Raw genomic sequence first — 19,550 nt, 5'->3', positions numbered from 1 at the left:
AGACTTACAGACTCACAACAACAGAAACAATCGTGAAAAAAGCTCAGTTTTACCCTGTGCTGGGCACATTAGGTGTAATAACTTGTTTAGCCCTCACACCAGCCCTATGAGGTGGCTGCTATTGCCTTCACTGTTTTGCAGTGGGTGAAATTAAGACATATTTTGGTGACTCAAATCCAAAATTACATGGTTAGTAAGTAATACAGCTGATTCATGAACCCAAATTACATCTCCAAGGCTGCTAGTTTAAAAAAAAAACAAACCTAGAAAAAATTAATTATCTTTTATCTTAAAAATACTGGTAAATTCTCAGATGCAACAGTAATGTTAATAAAACGATGTTTATATTATAAAAATATGAAGAGATTTTGTCAAATATTAAACAAGTACAGTAACACATTCTATAGATAGAGAAGTAAAGGAGGACAATTAGAAAGGGAAATAATGAACTTATAGAAATTCAGGTTCGAGGGATTTGGAGCTATAAAAAACCCCAAAGGGGAAAAAGACATCAAAGACGAATATATAAGAAAACAAAAAAGTTATGACCAGAAGTGTTTCTTCTCTATGTATGGTAAACAGCTACTAAGCAGAAACTTCTAAGGCTAAGGGGGAAAATGGTTCAAAATTAATACTTTCCTAATTTCAAGTAGGGCAATGTTCCAAAGACAAAAGAAAGCTTCTAATGTTAAAAGATCTCATAGTGTTACTGAACCAAACTTGTGTCCACTCACCCTATGCAGTCAAGCCAATCTACTGACACTGGATTGTGGTGAAGGAAAGTACAGTGTTTATTATAAGGTGCCCAACATAGGGTCAAGCAAGGAGAATAGCCAGCTCATGCTTATAAGACCCAAAGTCCCTGATGGCTTTCAGGGAAGGGTTTTTAAAGACAGTGTGAGGGAGTGTGATCAGCTCATGCACAATTCTGATTGGTTGATGGTGAGGTAACAGAGTGATGTTTTGGGAATCTCAATCATCAACCTGCTGGTTCCAGCCAGTCTGGGGTCTCAGTGCTGGTGGTCAGCATGCAGTTAACTTTTTCCAATTGGTGGCGGTTTTAGTATCTGCAAAACAACTCAAGGATGTAGCTCAGGATATTATCTCTAGCCATTGAGGAGAAACTAAAGGTCCTTGACTTTGTTTTATGGATAAACTATTATTATGTTGTCTTGCTTGACTACTTTCCTTTGTTTCTGCATTTTCTCACTTCTCTAATTAAATTTACCCTAGGGAAGGCCTAGGAGGCTAAAGCTTTTCTGCAAACAGATGCGAGGGACATGGAGCGGTCTGTCCCAGGTAAGGCCCCTCGGGGTTCTGCTTGGTTTCAGTAGTTCATGTTTTCTCTTTATAGACATTAGAAATCCTTTGCCTTTTGGTTGTTTCAAATACTTTAAACCGTGGTTCAGCTAATCATATGAGTAATGAATAATAGTGAGTTTAAAAATGATGGGCTTCCCTGGTGGCGCAGTCGTTGAGAATCTGCCTGCCAATGCAGGGGACATGGGTTCGAGCCCTGGTCTGGGAGGATCCCACATGCCGCAGAGCAACTAAGCCCATGAGCCACAGCTACTGAGCCTGCGCGTCTGGAGCCTGTGCTCCGCAACAAGAGAGGCCGCGACAGTGAGAGGCCCATGCACAGCGATGAAGAGTGGCTCCCGCTCGCCGCAACTAGAGAAAGCCCACGCACAGAAACGAAGACCCAACACAGCCAAATAAAAAAAAAAAATGAAATCACTGGCCTCTTGTCTTCTAAAATGGCCCACACTCTGTGGAGTGTTTCTCCCAGGGTCATTCTTGCCTTTTGAGACGAACCGCATTCTGTCTATGGAATGTGTTTCTCTCTAAATAAATCCACTTCTTCCCTAAAAAAAAATGATACCATCTAGAGTCACCAGCTAAGAACAGGGTATTCAAAATAGCAAAGATTTATCTTGGGAGTTCCCTAGTGGCCTAGTGGTTAGGATTCCAGGCTTTCACTGCTGTGGCCTGGGTTCAGTCCCTGGTTGGGGAACTGAGATCTCAAAAGCTGTGCAGCACGGCCAAAAAAGAAAAAAGAAAAAATTTATCTTGATGATGTTAACATAAATAATTTTAGATTAGTTTCTGCCACAATTTTAAAAAGTTATTTGGATTTCTTTTCCTAAATATTAAAACAGAAGATTGCTTGCCTAATTAATTCCCCAAATTCTTCCCCTATTCCACTCAGTTTCACATAGAAACAAAGGAAGTAATTATCTATTGAATTTTATTGAAGATGAGCGTTGAGTTCTCTTATAGCCACTGCCACCCACAAACACGCATGTGTGGGCACACAAGTAGAGTCAGAAAGTATCTGAGAGGGAAAATGTACAATACAATTATTTGTCTCTTCTGTCCACTCTCAATTAAAAGAGAAAAATAGACATGGAATATTGGATGAAGAAAAAAGTTTTTTGGACCTAAGATATTCTGTTCATTTATGTGCTTTGTTTTTTTTGTTGTTGTTAGTAATTTTTTATTTTTTTAATATGTGCTTTGTTATAGATTACTTTCCTCTTTACTAATTAAAAAAAAGCTGGAGAATATTTAAGACCTTGTTAGCTAAATAAGAAACCTTAACCATCTTGAAGGCAAATTTCCAAGTAAGAGTAAATTTGACTATGCTTTTCTCTTTGTCATAAGCCATAGGGGTCCTTTCTATTGTGCCTCCCTGACATTTAGTATAAGGAATTAAGGACTCATAATATTTTGCTAAAGAACCTGTCTTTACCCACCCTGTGTTAGGCATGTATTAGCTCCAATAGCTTGTAAAACATGTTTTGGAGAATTTCATGATGTCATAAATATGTCTATTGTAGAAAATAGTTCCAGCTCACAAATTGTATATGTTATTAATCACTCAAGTCATGGCAGACTGATAAACCACAAGTAAATAACAGTAGTGCTTCTAATAGGATTTATTCACAATGCCACATCTTGTTCTTGCATATACTTCCCCTTATCCCATTTAGTTTTATTTCTTTCATTTAATCCTAAGTCGGTGTTAACATTATTATGACTATGTAAATGTTGTTCCTAGCTGAGACATATAATATACCATTATTATGCTTCCTTTCATATATGACATTTTGTTTTTCCTGGAGTTATTAATTACTTTGGTTATTTTATTTTATTTTTTTGGCCACGCCCTGCGGCTTGTGGGATCCTAGCTCCCCAACCAGGGTTGAACCCGCACCCTCAGCAGTGAAAGCGCGGAATCCCAACCGCTGGACTGCCAGGGAATTCCTATTTTGGTTATTTAGTTAGTTTGACTGATTTGTTTCCTCGTATTACCTATTACTAATTTTTCTGCCAAACCCCTCCAGAGATGTAAAGCCATACTCCATAAGGTCAAACAAATCAGGTAATCTAGTTTTTGTTTTTGTTTTCTATTTGGAGACATATTTCCCCCTGAAGGTAGAAGTCATTCATCTACGCTTCTACTCCTGTAAGGATTGATTGATCTTTAGGCCTGCTACACAGATGTTTTCCTGGGACTTCACTTTGCCTTTCTTGGATTCCCCTGTCTGCTGGATGTCATTCTGTTTTTGACTATTTGGGTTGTTTCCAATTTTTGGCTATTATGTACTTTTTTTGGGGGGGGGTATGCGGGCCTCTCACTGTTGTGGCCTCTCCCATTGCGGAGCACAGGCTCCGGATGCGCAGGCTCACTGGCCCAGCCGTTCCGCGGCATGTGGGACCTTCCCGGACCGGGGCACGAACTCGCATCCCCTGCATCGGCAGGCAGACTCTCAACCACTACGCCACCAGGGAAGCCCCTATTATGTACATTTTTGTACATGATTCTTCACATAAGGATTTCTGTTGAGTGTATACCTAAGAGTGGAATTGCTGGGTCATAGGTTGTGCATATGGTGAACTTGTGAAATTGGATGGAAAAAATTCCCGTCTTTATTTTCACTAACCATTAAATGAAATTTAGCATTTCCCTCAATTATGAATGTAGACAACAAACCATAGCAATATTAGCAGTACTTGTGAGTTTGACTAATAGAAATCATAGATCTTTTCCTAGCACATTACAGTTGTTGCACATAACATGAAATACTGTTTTTGCTGATGTCTTCAGTTCCTGAACTTTTCTGGGTTTCTGCAGCACAAACTGGCTTATTTCCTGTTGGCTTTCCCCATGCGTGTACTTAGTCTCATAATTCCTCCATTCAGCTAAGCAAGTTTTATGTCCTTGTGGGTCCATATCTTTTATCCATTATCATTTTAGTGGGATTTCAGAGTGTTGTGGAGATGAAAACATGTTTCCAAAGTGTTCTATATGGCTTTAAATTTAAATCAGATCTGTAGTTATATATCTTTTTTCCAATATTATTTATGTATACCTTTAATCTTTTTAATAGGTCAATATAATTTTTTAAAATTATATTTATTTGTTTTTTAAAATTTATTTTTGGCTGAGTTGGGTCTTTGTTACGGCACTCGGGATCTTTTGTTGCGGTGCACGGGCTTCTCTCTAGTTGTGGCACGCGGGCTTGGTAGTTGCAGCACACGGGCTTAGTTGCCCTGTGGCATGTGGGATCTTAGTTCCCAGACCAGGGATCGAACCTGCATCCCCTGCATTGGGAGGTGGATTCTTAACCTCTGGACCACCAGGGAAGTCCCAGCAGGTCAATCTTGATGGAGGTATGTCTGTTATGTTAGTCTTTTCAAAGAACCAGCTTTTGGTTTTGTTGATGATCTCCACTTTTTTGGGGTGTTTGTTTTATTAATTTTGCTCTTTATTATTATTTTTTCCCTCTATCTTAGGGATGTTCTGCTCTTTCTCTAGCTTCATGAATTGAATGCTTTATGCATTAATTTGGAATATTTTTAGAGGTGCACTTAACACTAAATTTTCTTCATGATTCCATTTTAGATGCCTCTCCTATGTTTTTTATATGTGTTTTATTGTTATTCAGTTTTAACTTTTTCATGATTTTCATTAGGATGTTCTCATTAACTCGTTGGCTATTTAGGGTTGTGTTTTTAGTTTTTAGATGTATGTTTTTGCTGTCTTTTTAGTATTGATTTAAAATTTCAACATGCATGTTTAATTTTTAATGAGTTTAGAGTTGATAGATGGAGTTTCCAGTGCTTTAACTCCAGTCCTTCCAATCACACCATCCACTTTTCTGTTATGGTTGTAAGGTATTTGGGTTTCTTTTTGGGGGGGGGGGCTTCATTTTTTTAACCTCCCCTTTTTATATTAACAGTTAGTACATATTTAGATTTTACAAAGTCTTTACTCACCATTTCTTTTTGCTTTGTTCTCCTTTTTTGGGTTCAATTTCCTTCTTGCAAAAATCTTCATTTTAATAGTTATGTCAGTGAGGGTCTGCAAATAAATAGTAAATGCCCACAAGCTTTATATATCTAAAAATGCTTTTATTTCTCTTTCATTCTCAAATGAAAATTTAGCTGGATACATTTAACCAAGTACCTCACCTTTGCTCCAATGTCACATTCTTAATGAGGTGACCCTGACAAACCTTTAATAACTTTCAAACCATTTCCTGCCCCAGGCAGTATCAATTCCCTTACTTGTTTTTGCCTATTACATAATTCATCTATTTGTTTATTGCTTATTTCCTATCTCTCCCCACTAGAATGTCAATTCTATGAGGGCATGGATTTCTGTCTATTTCATTCACTATGTATCCCAAGCCTTTAGAAAAATACCTGGCAAGCAGAAGGTGCAGAGTTTTTAAAAAATAAATTCATTGCACTTGCTGAGTTTGTTGAATGAATATAGAATTCCTGATTGACTTATTTTCTTCAGCACTTTGAAGATATTATTTTATCACCTTATTCTATCATCTCTGGTATCTTTTTTTTTTTGAGAAGTCTGTAGTTATTCTTCTTTTGTTACTTTTTGGGTACTCTACCTCTCTTATCTTTTAAGATTTTCTCTCTGTTTTTGATGCTCTGCAATTTTACTACAACATGTCAGATGTGGATTTGTTATTATTTATCTTGCTAAGTACTTAAGGTTGCTCCTTTACCTTGAAGATTTACTTTATTTCTAAAAATTTCTCAATTGTTATCTCTTCAAATATTGTCTGTTTCCCATTCTCTCCTTCTTGACTCCCTATTAGATGTGTGTTAGAATGTCTCATTCCCCCTACCATGTAACCAGGTTTTCCTTTTCTTTTTCATTGTTTTGCTGTGTTGGGTTCCAGGTCATTTCTTCATATGTGTATTCCAATTCAGTGATTCTTCCTTGGCTGTGTCTAGTCCATAATTTTTAAACTTTGTTTAAAATTTAATGACATTTTTCTAGTTGTTACAACCAGGAGAGTGCTACTGGCATCTAGTGAGTAGAAAACAGATATGCTGATAAAATTTCTATTTGTATATTTTTCAAATCCATCTTTTTTAATGCTTTAACATGTTTGTTTTATGGTTCTTATTCCTTCCTTTTTCCAAAAGCTCTTTGGGATTGCTCTATTATCTCTAGTTCCTTAGATGTAAATTATCCCATTTGTTGCCTATTGTGACTCCTCCCTCAAGGCAGTTAATTTCCTGATATGGTCTGTAATCTTAGCTGTAAGCCCTTCTTCATTGGGCTTGCTCTCTGTAGAAGTCCCATGTACCTGTGTATGACAATGTCCTTACAGAGAAAGTTTGTGTTTGCCTTTACTGGGTCCCTTGATTCCCACCAGTTCAGATCTGTTTTACTGTTGTTTTTGTTGTTACTATTGTTTGTTTCTCAGTTTGAGGGACCCTGCACTTTGCAGGTGTGAAAAATTTAAACCCTACTCCCAAGCATCTCTGGGCCTGATGCATCCTTGATGTTGCACCCACTTTTGAATTTGTTTACTCTTGTGCAAACTACCTCATGCCTCCTGGGATTCTGTTTCGCTCTTCTGCTTCAATCCAGTCTTGTCTGCTTTGGGTATTCCCAACTCAATTATTTAGGATTAAGTTTAACACTGTTTTAAACAAGATAAAAGTTTATTTCTTTCTGCTATAAATGAAGTCAGAAGGCATGAAGTCCAAGGTGGGTATGGTGGCTTGATGTTCATGAGGGACACAGGCATGTTCTCTATTGTTGCTCTACCATCCTTAGCATGAGGCTTCTGCTTCATAGTCCAAAATAGCTGCTTGAAAACAAAAAACAAAAAAACCTAAAAACAAAAACCCAAACAAAAAACCCCCCAAAATAGCTGCTTGAGCTCCAGCCACTTCATCTGCATTCTAGCCAAAAGGAAGGAGGAAGGCACAAACAGCATGCCCCCCTCTTTTAAAAGACACATACCACTTTCACTTACATCACTTGGCTAGGACTTAGCAAGGGAAGTTGGGAAATGTTTTTACTAGGCAGACATCAGGGCTTCTTTTATTCAAGACAAAAGGAGAGAAAGGATAATGGGGGATAATTAACAGTTTCTATCACACCTATTAAATTATAAACCACCCTAGAATTAGGATTCTGCTTTATACCTTTTATGAAATTCAGTGCTCACAAGGAGCTCAATAAAAATCTCTTAATAATGATGATTAATCCTTTTAGCAAACATTTATTCAGCACCTATTTTTTTCTTTTACCTTTTTTTCATTCAGCATCTATTCTATGCCAGGAACTGTGTTAGGCACTGGAGCTACAAAAAATGAAATTAACACGGGAAACAAAGACTTTACCCAAGAAGTATTGCTTTAAAGCAGGTATTTGAACCATTAACAAAAGTTGTCAGGCAGAGGAGGAGGGGGAAGATATTCCAGGCAAAGGAAATAGTTTATGCAAATTATCAGAGGTATGAAACAGCATGTCATGTTAGGAAATGCTGGCTGTGTGGTATACCTAGACCAGCGGTCTCAACCATGGGCTATTTTTCTAGAAACAGGTGCTAACTTCTCTGCCACCGCGACTTAGTTCCCACCACCCCCAAATTAGGACCCACAATCTGACAAGTTTGATTTTGTTTTATTATCATTAGATAATGTTTATAAAATGCTAGTCACGTGTGTCTCAATAAATAGTAGCAGTTGTATGCTGCAGAGAAGTCAAGGTAAATACTAAAAAATGTAATTTGGAACTGGGTCGTACCTTAGAAAGGTATAAACCTTTTGCTAAGACTGAGTGACCTTAGCAAAAGTCATTACAGTGGAGTGCTGAATTTTTTTTAAAGCCCTTTATTTTTTATTTTTTTGGTCACGCCACACGGCTTGTGGGATCTTAGTTCCCCCAACCAGGGATCAAACCCAGGCCACGGGAGTGAAAGAGCCGAGTCTTAACCACTGGACCTCCAGGTAATTCCCTGGAGTGCTGAATTTATCAGGATAGGTTAGGCTATGTTGCAACTACAGACAATACCAGAAATTTCAATGGTGTAAGATAAGAGTCTCTTTCTCCTTCATCCAAAGTCTGCAGCAGGTCCAGACAACTCCTCAAAACAGCTGCCTTTCTTTTTATGGCTGAGTAATATTCCATTGTATATATGTGCCACATCTTCTGTCATACAGAGTGAAGTAAGCCAGAAAGAGAAAGACAAATACCGTATGCTAACACATATATATGGAATTTAAGGAAAAAAATGTCATGAAGAACCTAGGGGTAAGACAGGAATAAAGACACAGACCTACTAGAGAACGGACTTGAGGATATGGGGAGGGGGAAGGGTAAGCTGTGACAAAGCGAGAGAGTGGCATGGACATATATACACTACCAAACGTAAAATAGATAGCTAGTGGGAAGCAGCCGCATAGCACAGGGAGATCAGCTTGGTTCTTTGTGACTGCCTGGAGGGGTGGGATAGGGAGGGTGGGAGGGAGGGAGATGCAAGAGATATGGGAACATATGTATATGTATAACTGGTTCACTTTGTTATAAAGCAGAAACTAACACACCATTGTAAAGCAATTATACCCCAATAAAGATGTTAAAAAAAAAAAAAAAACAGCTGCCTTCCCTGGCTTGACTAAGCAATTGAATATGCTTTGATATGTTAACTTCACCATCTCAACCTGAGGCTTCCAAGTTCACTTGAGCAGAGGAAGAGAGAAACTGGAGAATCACATAGAGGCTTTGTGCACGTATTGCTTCTGCTCACATTTCCTTGGTTAGATCTAGTCATGTGGCACTGTGTAATACAAGAGTATTGGGAAGTGTAGTCTCCCTATGCCCCATAAGGAAGGGAAACAAGATATTGGTCAGCATTAATAATGTCCCTGAGAAATGGTAAAGCCCAAAGAGGGCTTTTTTGGTGAGCTAAAGAGGAAGTGGGAGGAGAGATTGCATTCTTGTAGACAGCATGAGGAGCTCCATGGACCCACTCCCCAGTGAAACTGGTGAAGATTATTAAAAAGCAACAACCATTTACAGTCTCTGGAAATAATCCTAAGAGTATACACCAAATGAAGAAAATATCTATTCAAGAATATCTACTAGGATTCCATAAGAACAGCAAGAGCCTGTGGTATTTGAACCAGGACTGTTCTCTCCCTTCCTTTCCCAGCTCAGTGAGATGGAAGCTCCATTCCAGATGGGTGTAGCCAAGAATACAGGGCTCGCCCTCTATGCAGCTCCCATAGAGGACTATCTTCCCAGAAGGGGTGGGACATCACCATTTTTCATCCTGCCTCCAGCTAGCTACCTGTTGCTGAGGCTAAGTTCTGGGGTAATGTGGCTGAAAGGTAGGGGTCCCTTCTTTCACCCAGCCCCCTCTGGTGGGACAGAAGCTCTACCTTGAGCATGGTTGGGCTGAAAATACTGGGACCCTGATTACCGTTGCCCAGGCTGGTATGGTGGTTCCACACTGGCAGAGGCAAGCTGAGAAGACCTGAGGCTACCACCCCACCTCTACCTAGCACTTAAGTCCTAAAGTGGGGATGTTGCTCAGAGAGAAGCAACCTCGCCCCTCAATCCCATAGTCTTGGCTTGGAGATTTTTCTTTGGGGGAGAAGGTTACAAAACAGTCCATAATCTCTTCCCAAAGGAACTGACTTCATCAGCAACACAGAATAGGAAGTTCGAGCTTAAGGGTATTCTCAAAAACAGTGGAGGTAGTGGCCTTTGGGAGGAGTTTGGTAGGTTCAGTGGAGATATATAAACTAAACTGTAGGCCACCTCATCTACAAGAGAGAACTGGGTAAGGAGATGGCTGGGAGGAGCCCTCCTAGGCTCAGAACAACTCTCAAACATTGATCTCAGGAACTGTTCCTCCAAAGGAGCTCTAGGGACTTCCCTGGCTGTCCAGTGGTTAAGACTCCATGTTTCCAGTGCAGGGGGTGTGGGTTTAATACCTGGTCAGGGATCTAAGATCCCACATGAAGCATGGCCAAAAAACAAAAACAAACAAAAAACAAAGGAGGGGCTTCCTTGGTGGCGCAGTGGTTGAGAGTCCGCCTGCCAATGCAGGGGACACGGGTTCGTGTCCCGGTCCGAGAAGATCCCACATGCCGCAGAGCGGCTAGGCCCGTGAGCCATGGTCGCTGAGCCTGCGCGTCCGGAGCCTGTGCTCCGCAAGGGGAGAGGCCACAGCAGTGACAGGCCCACGTACCGCAAAAAAAACAAAGGAGCTCTAATTTGTATGCTGCAGAGAAGTAAGGTAAATACTGAAAAATGTAATTTGGACAGTAGAGCAATTTATGCCCCAGGGTGTTGTTGAAGACAATAGAACAATCATTTTGCAAACAGAGTTTAACAGCTGGGCACTGTCAGGAAAAGAGACAAAGAAAAACCTGTTAAAACCACTGTCATCTTGGGAGACTAAGGGTTCACCCAAGGCCGCACCCCTTGAGGACCAACATCAGAGGATTAACACTGGGGGGTGGGGGGACAGCAGGGATAGACTTCAGTAATGATCCAGCCATTCACTAAGCAAGTAACAATAATAAGCCCAGAGTGGTGGCTGGGGGGCCTCCACCCATAGTTAGTATATTACCTAAAACATTCAGTTTCCAAAGAAAATATATTATGGGATATACAAAGAAACAGGAAAGTATTACCCATACACTATAGGGTGGTGGGGAGAAGCAGGTAGCAAAAACTTCCTGTGAGAGTAACCAGATGTCAGAGTTAACAAAGGCTTCAGAGTAGCCATTATAAATACATTCAAAGAACTAAAGGAAACCATGATTAAAGAAATAAAGTATGAGACAATGTATCAAATAGAGAATTCAATAAATATAAATTATATATAAAAAAGAACTGGAAATTCTGGAGTTGAAAAGTACAGTAACTGAAAAGAAAAACTCACTAGAGGGTCTTATATTACCTTATTAGGGCTGCCATAACAAAATACCACAGACTGGGTGGCGTAAACAGCAGGTATTTATATTCTCACAGTTCTGGAGGCTAGAATTCCAAGATCAAGGTGTCAGCAGGTTTGGTTCTTTCTTCCTTCCTTCCTTCCATTTATTTATCTAGCTGTGCTGGGTCTTGGTTACGGCATGTGGGCTCTTAGTTGCAGCATGTGGGATCTAGTTCCCTGACCAGGGATCGAACCTGGGCCCCCTGCATTGGGAGCGTGGAGTCTTAACCACTGGACCACCAGGGAAATCCCCAGGTTTGGTTATTTCTGAGCCCTCTCTCCTTGGCTTGCAGATGGCTATCTTTAACTGTGTTCTCACATGGTCATTCCTCTGTGTCCATGTGCCCCTGTTGTTTCTTTTTGTATCCAGATTTCCTCTTCTCATAAGGATACTGCTCAATGGTAAGTAGACTTATCATGGTGATCATTTTGAAATGTATATAAATATTGAATCACTATGTTGTATACCAGCGACTAACATAGTGTTGTAGGTCAATTATACTTCAAAAACAAACAAATTCATAGAAAAAGAGATCAGATTTGTGGTTACCAGAGTTGGGGGGGAGGGAGAGTTGGGTGAAAGTAGTCTAAAGCTACTGGAAAAAACACATACAATGTAAGAGCTGTGAGCTGAGTCTATTCCGTGTCTTACTGAGGACTGTAGCCCAGGAGACAGCCCCTCAGATAACTCTGAGAAACAGTTCCGAAGAGGTAGGGGAAGAGCCAGCATATATAGTGCAGTCAAGATCTCGGTAAAGGTTTACTGCTCATGAGGATCAAATATCTCAGTCAATGATTTTAGTACTTTTCTAAGTATGGGAAGGTGCGAGCATATGGTGTCATTGAAATTCTTCCTTACATATGCATTTTAACTATCCAGGGGCTCATATATCCAAAACACACAATGCTTCATCCTGAATTCCTTTCAGGGTGCCCTTGTAGGTCAGTGACTGCAGTGGCCAATGACTTGATCCTTGTAGAACTGGAATGGCAGGCCACATTCTCTGTTTACAGTATAAACTTCCAGTTATAAGATAAATAAGTACTAGGGATGTAATGTACAACATGATAAATATAATTAGCACTGCTGTGTGTTATATATGAAAGTTGTTAAGAGAGTGAATCCTAAGAGTTCTCATCACAAGGAAAACATTTTTTTCTATTTCTTTAAGTTTGTATCTATATGAGATGATGGATGTTCACTAAACTTATTGTGGTAATCATTTCATGATGTATGTAAGTCACATCATTATGCTGTATACCTTAAACTTACACAGTGCTGTATATCATTTATATCTCAATAATACTGGAAGAAAAAAAATTAGGACACCACTCAGATTAGATTAGGGCCCACCCTAACAGTCTTGTTTTAATTTAGTCACCTTTTTTTTTTTTTTTTTTTTTTTTTTTTTGCGGTACACGGGCCTCTCACTGTTGTGACCTCTCCCGTTGGGGAGCACAGGCTCTGGACGCACAGGCTCAGCGGCCATGGCTCATGGGCCTAGCTGCTCCGCGGCATGTGGGATCTTCCCGGACCGGGGCACAAACCCGTGTCCCCTGCATCAGCAGGCGGACTCTCAACCACTGCACCACCAGGGAAGCCCAGTCACCTTTTTTTTTTTTTAAGTTTTAATTCTTTTTTGAATTTTATTTTATTTTATTTTTATACAGCAGGTTCTTATTAGTTATCTATTTTATACATATTAGTGTATATATGTCAATCCCAGTCCCCCAATTCATCCCACTGAGTTTTAATTTTTTTTACAGTAGGTCCTTGTTGGTTATCTGTTTTATTTTATTTTATTATTTAAAAAATAATTTATTAATTTATTATTTATTTTTGGTTGCATTGGGTCTTTGTTGCTGTGTGCAGGCTTTCTCTAGTTGCGACGAGCAGGGGCTACTTTTCGTTGCGGTACGCAGGCTTCTCATTGCAGTGGCTTCTCTTGTTGCAGAGGATGGGCTCTAGGCACACGGGCTTCAGCAGCTGTGGCTCGCAGGCTCTAGAGCGCAGGCTCAGTAGTTGTGGCACACGGGCCTAGTTGCTCCGTGACATGTGGGATCTTCCTGGACCAGGGCTCGAACCCGTGTCTCCTGTATTGGCAGGCGGATTCTTAACCACTGCGCCACCAGGGAAGCCCTCCATGGTTATCTATTTTAAATATAGCAGTGTGCATAGGTCAATCCCAAACTCCCAATCAATCTTAAAAAAAATTTTATTGGCATATAGTTGACTTACAATGTTGTGTTTGTTTCTGCTGTACAGAAAAGTGAATCGGTTATACATATACATATATCCATTCTTTTTTAGATTCTTTTCCCATATAGGTCATTACAGAGTATTTTTAAAATATTTATTTATTTATTTATTTGGCTGTGCCGGGTCTTAGTTGTGGCATGCGGGATCTAGTTCCCTGACCAAGAATCGAACCCCAGCCCCCTGCATTGGGAGCATGGAGTCTTAACCACTGGACCACCAGGGAAGTCCTGGTCATTATGGAGTATTGAGTAGAGTTTCCTGTGCTATACAGTAGGTCCTTATTAGTTATCTATTTTATATATAGTAGTGTGTAAATCTCCCAATTTAGTCCTCCCCCTTAGTCAACTCTTTAAAGGCACTATCTCCCAATATAGTCATATCCTGACGTCCTGGCGGTTTCAACATATGACTTTTGGGAGGGAAACAATTCTGCCTATATAACAGGTCTCCACAGTAAATTTGAATTGGCAGAAGAAAGAATTAATAAACTTGAAGATATATTCATAGAGATTATGCAATCCAAAGAATAGAGAGAAAAAAGAATGAAGAGCCTCAGAGAAATATGGAACACCATTATGCACACCAACATATACGTAGCAGAAGTACCAGAAAGAGAGGAGTGGGAGAAAGGAGGGAAAAAAAGATATTTGAAGAAATAATGGCTAAAAACTTTCCTGAATTTATTGAAAAACAATCTACCCATCTAGGAAGCTCAATGGACGCCAAGTAAAACAAATGCAAAAAGATCCATAAACAGACACATCATAATAAAAATGCTGAAATATAAAGACAAGGAACAAATCTCGAAAGCAGCAAAAGAAAAATGACTCATCATTTACAAGGGAATCCCAATAGGATTAAAAGCTGACTTTTTATCAGAAACAGTGGAGGCCAGAAGAAAGTAGGACAATGTATTCAAAATGCTCAAAGAAAAATAAAAAGACAGTCAACTAAGAATCCTGTATTGAGCAAAGCTATCTTTCAAAAATGAAGGTGGGGCTTCCCTGGTGGCGCAGTGGTTGAGAGTCCGCCTGCCGATGCAGGGGACATGGGTTCGTGCCCTGGTCTGGGAGAATCCCACATGCCGCGGAGCGGCTGGGCCCGTGAGCCATGGCCGCAGAGCCTGCGCGTCTGGAGTCTGTGCTCCGCAACGGGAGAGGCCACAACAGGGAGAGGCCCGCGTACCACAAAAAAAAAAAAAAAAAAAGAAGAAGGTGAAATAAAGACATTCCCAGGTATATAAAAACTGAGAGACTTCATTGCTAGTAGACCTACCTTACAAGAAATAGGAAGTTGTTTAGGCTGATATCAAGTGACCCCAGATATTAGTTCAAATCCATACAAAAAACCCCAAAGAACAAAGGTAAAGGTAATTGTTGGAGGAGGTCATCAAGATGTGATCGTTGGTTGACCCAAAAGCTGGACCCAGGCAATTAGAGGCTCCTTATCCCCACTACCTGAGTCAGTGGAATATGTATTCTACCCACCATTCCCACACTAGGTGCCATTTCAAGAATGTAGCCTTGAGAGAGTAATGCTGAATTGTTGAGACCACCTGGACTGAATATGTGACTGAACCCTGTTAAGGCCTCTATGTAAACTTTTAAGATTCTGATGGGTGGATGCAGAGATTTACTTAGCTTGCAACCACCCAAGACACGCCTCCTATGTAAGTTCCCTTGCTTATTAAAACTGCCACCTACAAATCTGGAGTGGTCTGCCTCTTTCGTTGGTATCTCCTTACCCTCCATGTAAGGGGGCCAATTTCAGATTTCACCTGGGGAACTCCTGAGGTTACAAACCAACAGTAGTTGTATAATTATTAAAGACAATATAAATGCATATTTCTTCTCCTTTCTTCTCTTAACCAGTTTATATATTAACTGTAGAAAATGATATGTCTATAGTGTATTGTTGGGCCTATAACATAGAAATGTAATATATTTTCCAATAGTAGCACAAAGGAGGTGGGTGGAACAAAGATGTATTGGGCTAAGGAAAAATGATAAAAAGAAGGTTAATATAACAGAAGGTATAAATATATACTTGTTCTCCTTTCTTTTCTTAGCTCCTGTAAAAGTCATAAAATTATATAAAGTAATATAATAATGTATTATTAGTTTGTAACATTTATAGATGTAATATGTGTAACAGTAATATCACAAAAAGGGGCAAAAGGGAATAGAAGTATATAGGAATGTTTTATATCTCACTGGAAATAAATTAGTATAAATTAGTATAAATCTGAGTTTTTTTTTATAAAGGATATATATATATATTTTTTGCGGTATGCGGGCCTCTCACTGTTGTGGCCTCTCCCGTTGCGAAGCACAGGCCTAGCCACTCCGCGCCATGTGGGATCTTCCAGGACTGGGGCACGAACCGGTGTCCCCTGCATTGGCAGGCGGACTCCCAACCACTGCGCCACCAGGGAAGCCCTAATTAATTAATTTTATTTTTGGCTGCATCGGGTCTTCGTTGCTGTGCGCAGGCTTTCTCTAGTTGTGGTGAGCAGGGGCTACTCTTTGTTGTGGTGAGCGGGCTTCTCACTGCAGTGGCTTCTCTTGTTGTGGAGCATAGGCTTTAGGCGCATGGGTGTCAGTAGTTGTGGCACGTGGGCTCAGTAGTTGTGGCACGCACTCTAGAGCCTGTGCTCCACAACAAGAGAAGCCACTGCAATGAGAAGCCGAAGCATGGCAGTGAAGTAGCCCCTGCTTGCTGCAACTAGAGAAAGCCCGTGCGCAGCAATGAAGACCCAGCACAGCCAAAAAGAAAAAAGACATGAATGGTAAACCCTAGAGCTGCCATTAGGGAAATAATTCCAAAAATGTGAAAAAATCATTAAAGAAGTTAAAATGCTATATTAGAAAAATATTCACTTAATGCAAAAGAAAGCAGTAAAGTTGGAACAGAGGAACATAAATGAAAAAAAGTAAAATACAAACATACATTCAACTCTATCAACAGTAACAGTAAATGTGAATGGATTAAACAACGCAAAAGATAAAGTTTGTCACACTGGGTAAAAAAACAAGATCCAACTGTTATTGTCTACAGGAGACACACCTTTTTTTTGGGGGGGGGGGGCTGTGCCATCTTAGTTCCCTGACCAGGGGTTGAACCTGTGCCCCTTGCAGTGGAAGCAAGGAGTCCTAACCACTGGACCGCCAGGGAATTCCCGGGAGACACGCTTTAGATTCAAAGATATAAATAGGCTGAAAAAGATATATCATGTAAACAGCAACCACAAGAGAGCTGAAATGGCTATACTAATATCAGACATAATAGACTTTAAAACAAAAAAGTGTTACTACAGATAAAGAGGGACATTCTATAATGATAAAGGGCTCAATCCATCAAGAAGATATAACAATTATAAAATATATGCACTTAGTAAAGGAGCACCAATATACATGAGGGAAAAACTGACAGGAATGTAGGGAGAGATGGACAATTCAATAAGTTTTGAGACTTCAATACCCCATTTTCAATAATGGATAGAATAAGTAGGCAGAAGATCAACACAGAAATAGAAAAATCTAACAACACTATAAACCAAATAGATCTAAGAGACACATCCCACTCTTAGAACCCTCCACCCAACAAGAGAATGTACATTCTTCTCAAGTGTACATGGGACATTCTCTAGAATGGACCAAATGATAGGCCATAAAACAAACCTCAATAAATTTAAAAGGATAGAAAGAATACAAAGTATGTTCTCTAGCTACAGTGGAATGAAATTAGAAATCAATAACAGAAGAAAAACTGGAAAATTTATAAATATATGGAAATTAAACAACATACTCTAAAACAATCAATGAATCAAAGAAGTCAAATGGAAAATTAGAAAGTACTTTGAGATGAATGAAATGAAGACACAACATACCAAAACTTATGAGATGCAGCAAAAGCAATGCTTAGTGGGAAATTTATAGCTTTAAATCTGTAGATTAAAAAAAGAAAAACCTCAAATTAATCACCTAACTTTCTACTTTAACACACTGGAAAAGTGTCTTTTCCAACTAAACCTAAAGCAAGCAGAAGGAAGGGAATAATTAAGATTAGAGGGGAAATTAATGAAAGAGAGAACAGAAAAATAGAGAAAAATCAATGAAACCAGAGCTGGTTCTTTGAAAAGATCAATAAAATTGGTAAACTTTTAGCTAGATTGACTAAATAAATAAATAGCAAAAGAGAGAGGACTCAAATTACTAGAATCAGAAATGAATAGGGAAGTCCCTGGCTGTCCAGTGGTTAGAACTCGGCACTTTCACTGCAGGGCCTGGGTTCAGTCCCTGATCGGGGAACTAAGATCCCACAAGCTGTGCGGCGTGGCCAAAAAAATAAAAAAAATAAAAGAGGGGACATTACTGATGATCTTATAAAGATGAAAAGGATTATAAATGAATACCATGAATAACTGTAAAAGAAATTAAAGATTAAAATGAATGGAAAAACATCCTGTGTTCACTGATTAGAAGATTAACATTAATTTTTTTAGTTACTTTATTTATTTTGGCCACGTCGCCATGAGGCTTGCAGGGTATTAATTCCCTGACCAGGGATTGAACCCAGACCCTCAGCAGTGAAAGTGTGGAGTCTTAACCACCGGACTGCCAGGGAATTCACGATATTAATTAATATTATTTAGATGGCAGTGCTTCCTAAGTTGATCTACAGATTCAATGCAATCTCTATCAAAATTCCAGCTGATTTATTTGTGGAAATTGACAAGCTGACTCAAACATTCATAAGGAATTCATAAGGAATTGCAGGAGATACAGGATATCCAAAACAATAGGAGGGCTCACACTTCCTGTTTTCAAAACTTTCTACAAAACAACAGTAATCAAGACCTTGTGGTACTGGCATAAAAATAGATATATAGATAAATGGAATAGAATTGAGAGTCCAGAAACAAGCCCATCTGTCTATGGTCAACTGATAATTTTACAAGACTGCCAAGAACATTCAATGGTCTTTTCAACAAATGGTGCTAGGTCACTTGATAGCCACAGGCCAAAGAATGAAACCAAACCCTTATCTCATGCCATATACAAAAATTAACTCAAATTGTATCAAAAACCTAAAAGTAAGAGCTAAAACTATAAAACTCTTGGAAACATAGGGGTAAATCTCTATGACTTCAGATTTATTTATCAGATTTATGTATTCTCAGATGTGATGCCAAAGTATGAATAACAAAAGAAAAATGGTTAAATTGTACTTCATCAAAATTAAAACCTTTTGTGCTTCAAAGAATACCAACAAGAAAGTAAAAAGACAACCCACAGGTTGGGAGACAATATTTGCAAATTATATATCTGATATGGGCCTGGTATCCAGAATATATAAAGAACTCTTACAACTGAACAACCCAAAGTCAAAGAAACCAATTAAAAAATGGGTAAAGGACTTGAATAGACATTTCTCCAAAGATGACATACAGATGGCTAACAAGCACATGTAAAGATGGTCGTCATTAGTCATTAGGGAGGTACAAATCCAAGCCATGATGAGATACCACTTCACAGCTACTAGGATTGCTATTAAAAAAAAAAAAGGAAGTAAGTGCTGGTGATGTGGAGAAATTGGAGCCCTCTTACATTGCTGGCAGGAATATAAAATGGCACAGCTGCTGTGGAAAACAGTTTGCCAGTTCTTCAAAAAGTTAAAGATAGCATTACCAGGGACTTCCCTGGTGGCACAGTGGCTAAGAATCTGCCTGCCAATGCAGGGGGCACGGGTTCAATCCCTCGCCTGGGAGGATCCCCCATACTGCGGAGCAACTAAGCCTGTGCGCCACAACTACTGAGCCTGTGCTCTAGAGCCCGTGAGACACAACTACCGAGCCCACGCGCCTAGAGCTCGTGCCCCGCAACAAGAGAAGCCACCGCAATGAGAAGCCCGTGCACCGCAATGAAGAATAGCCTTTGCTCACCACAAGTAGAGAAAGCCCGTGCACAGCAAGGAAGAACAAACGCGGCCAAAAAAAAAAAAGA

General features: G+C 39.6%; 1 protein-coding gene and 1 non-coding gene across 2 annotated transcripts in view; one reads left to right on the top strand and one right to left on the bottom strand.

Moving 5' to 3' along the window:
* Positions 1 to 19,550, top strand: part of NDUFA1 (NADH:ubiquinone oxidoreductase subunit A1) — a 45,075-nt gene that overhangs the window by 10,087 nt on the left and 15,438 nt on the right. Inside the window, exon 2 of the mRNA XM_060292595.2 lies at positions 1,234 to 1,299. Within this exon, the coding sequence (XP_060148578.1) occupies positions 1,234 to 1,299 (66 nt within the window). The remainder of the gene's footprint in view (positions 1 to 1,233; positions 1,300 to 19,550) is intronic.
* On the bottom strand, positions 11,459 to 11,531 carry TRNAW-CCA (transfer RNA tryptophan (anticodon CCA)). The gene has a single exon. It is a non-coding gene; the product is annotated as a tRNA-Trp (tRNA).

Source organism: Globicephala melas, chromosome X (genome assembly GCF_963455315.2).
Source record: "Globicephala melas chromosome X, mGloMel1.2, whole genome shotgun sequence".
In the NCBI taxonomy this organism is placed as follows: Eukaryota; Metazoa; Chordata; class Mammalia; order Artiodactyla; family Delphinidae; genus Globicephala; species Globicephala melas.
Note: the sequence above shows the minus strand (reverse complement) of the source record. Positions and strands in the feature narration are given on the sequence as shown.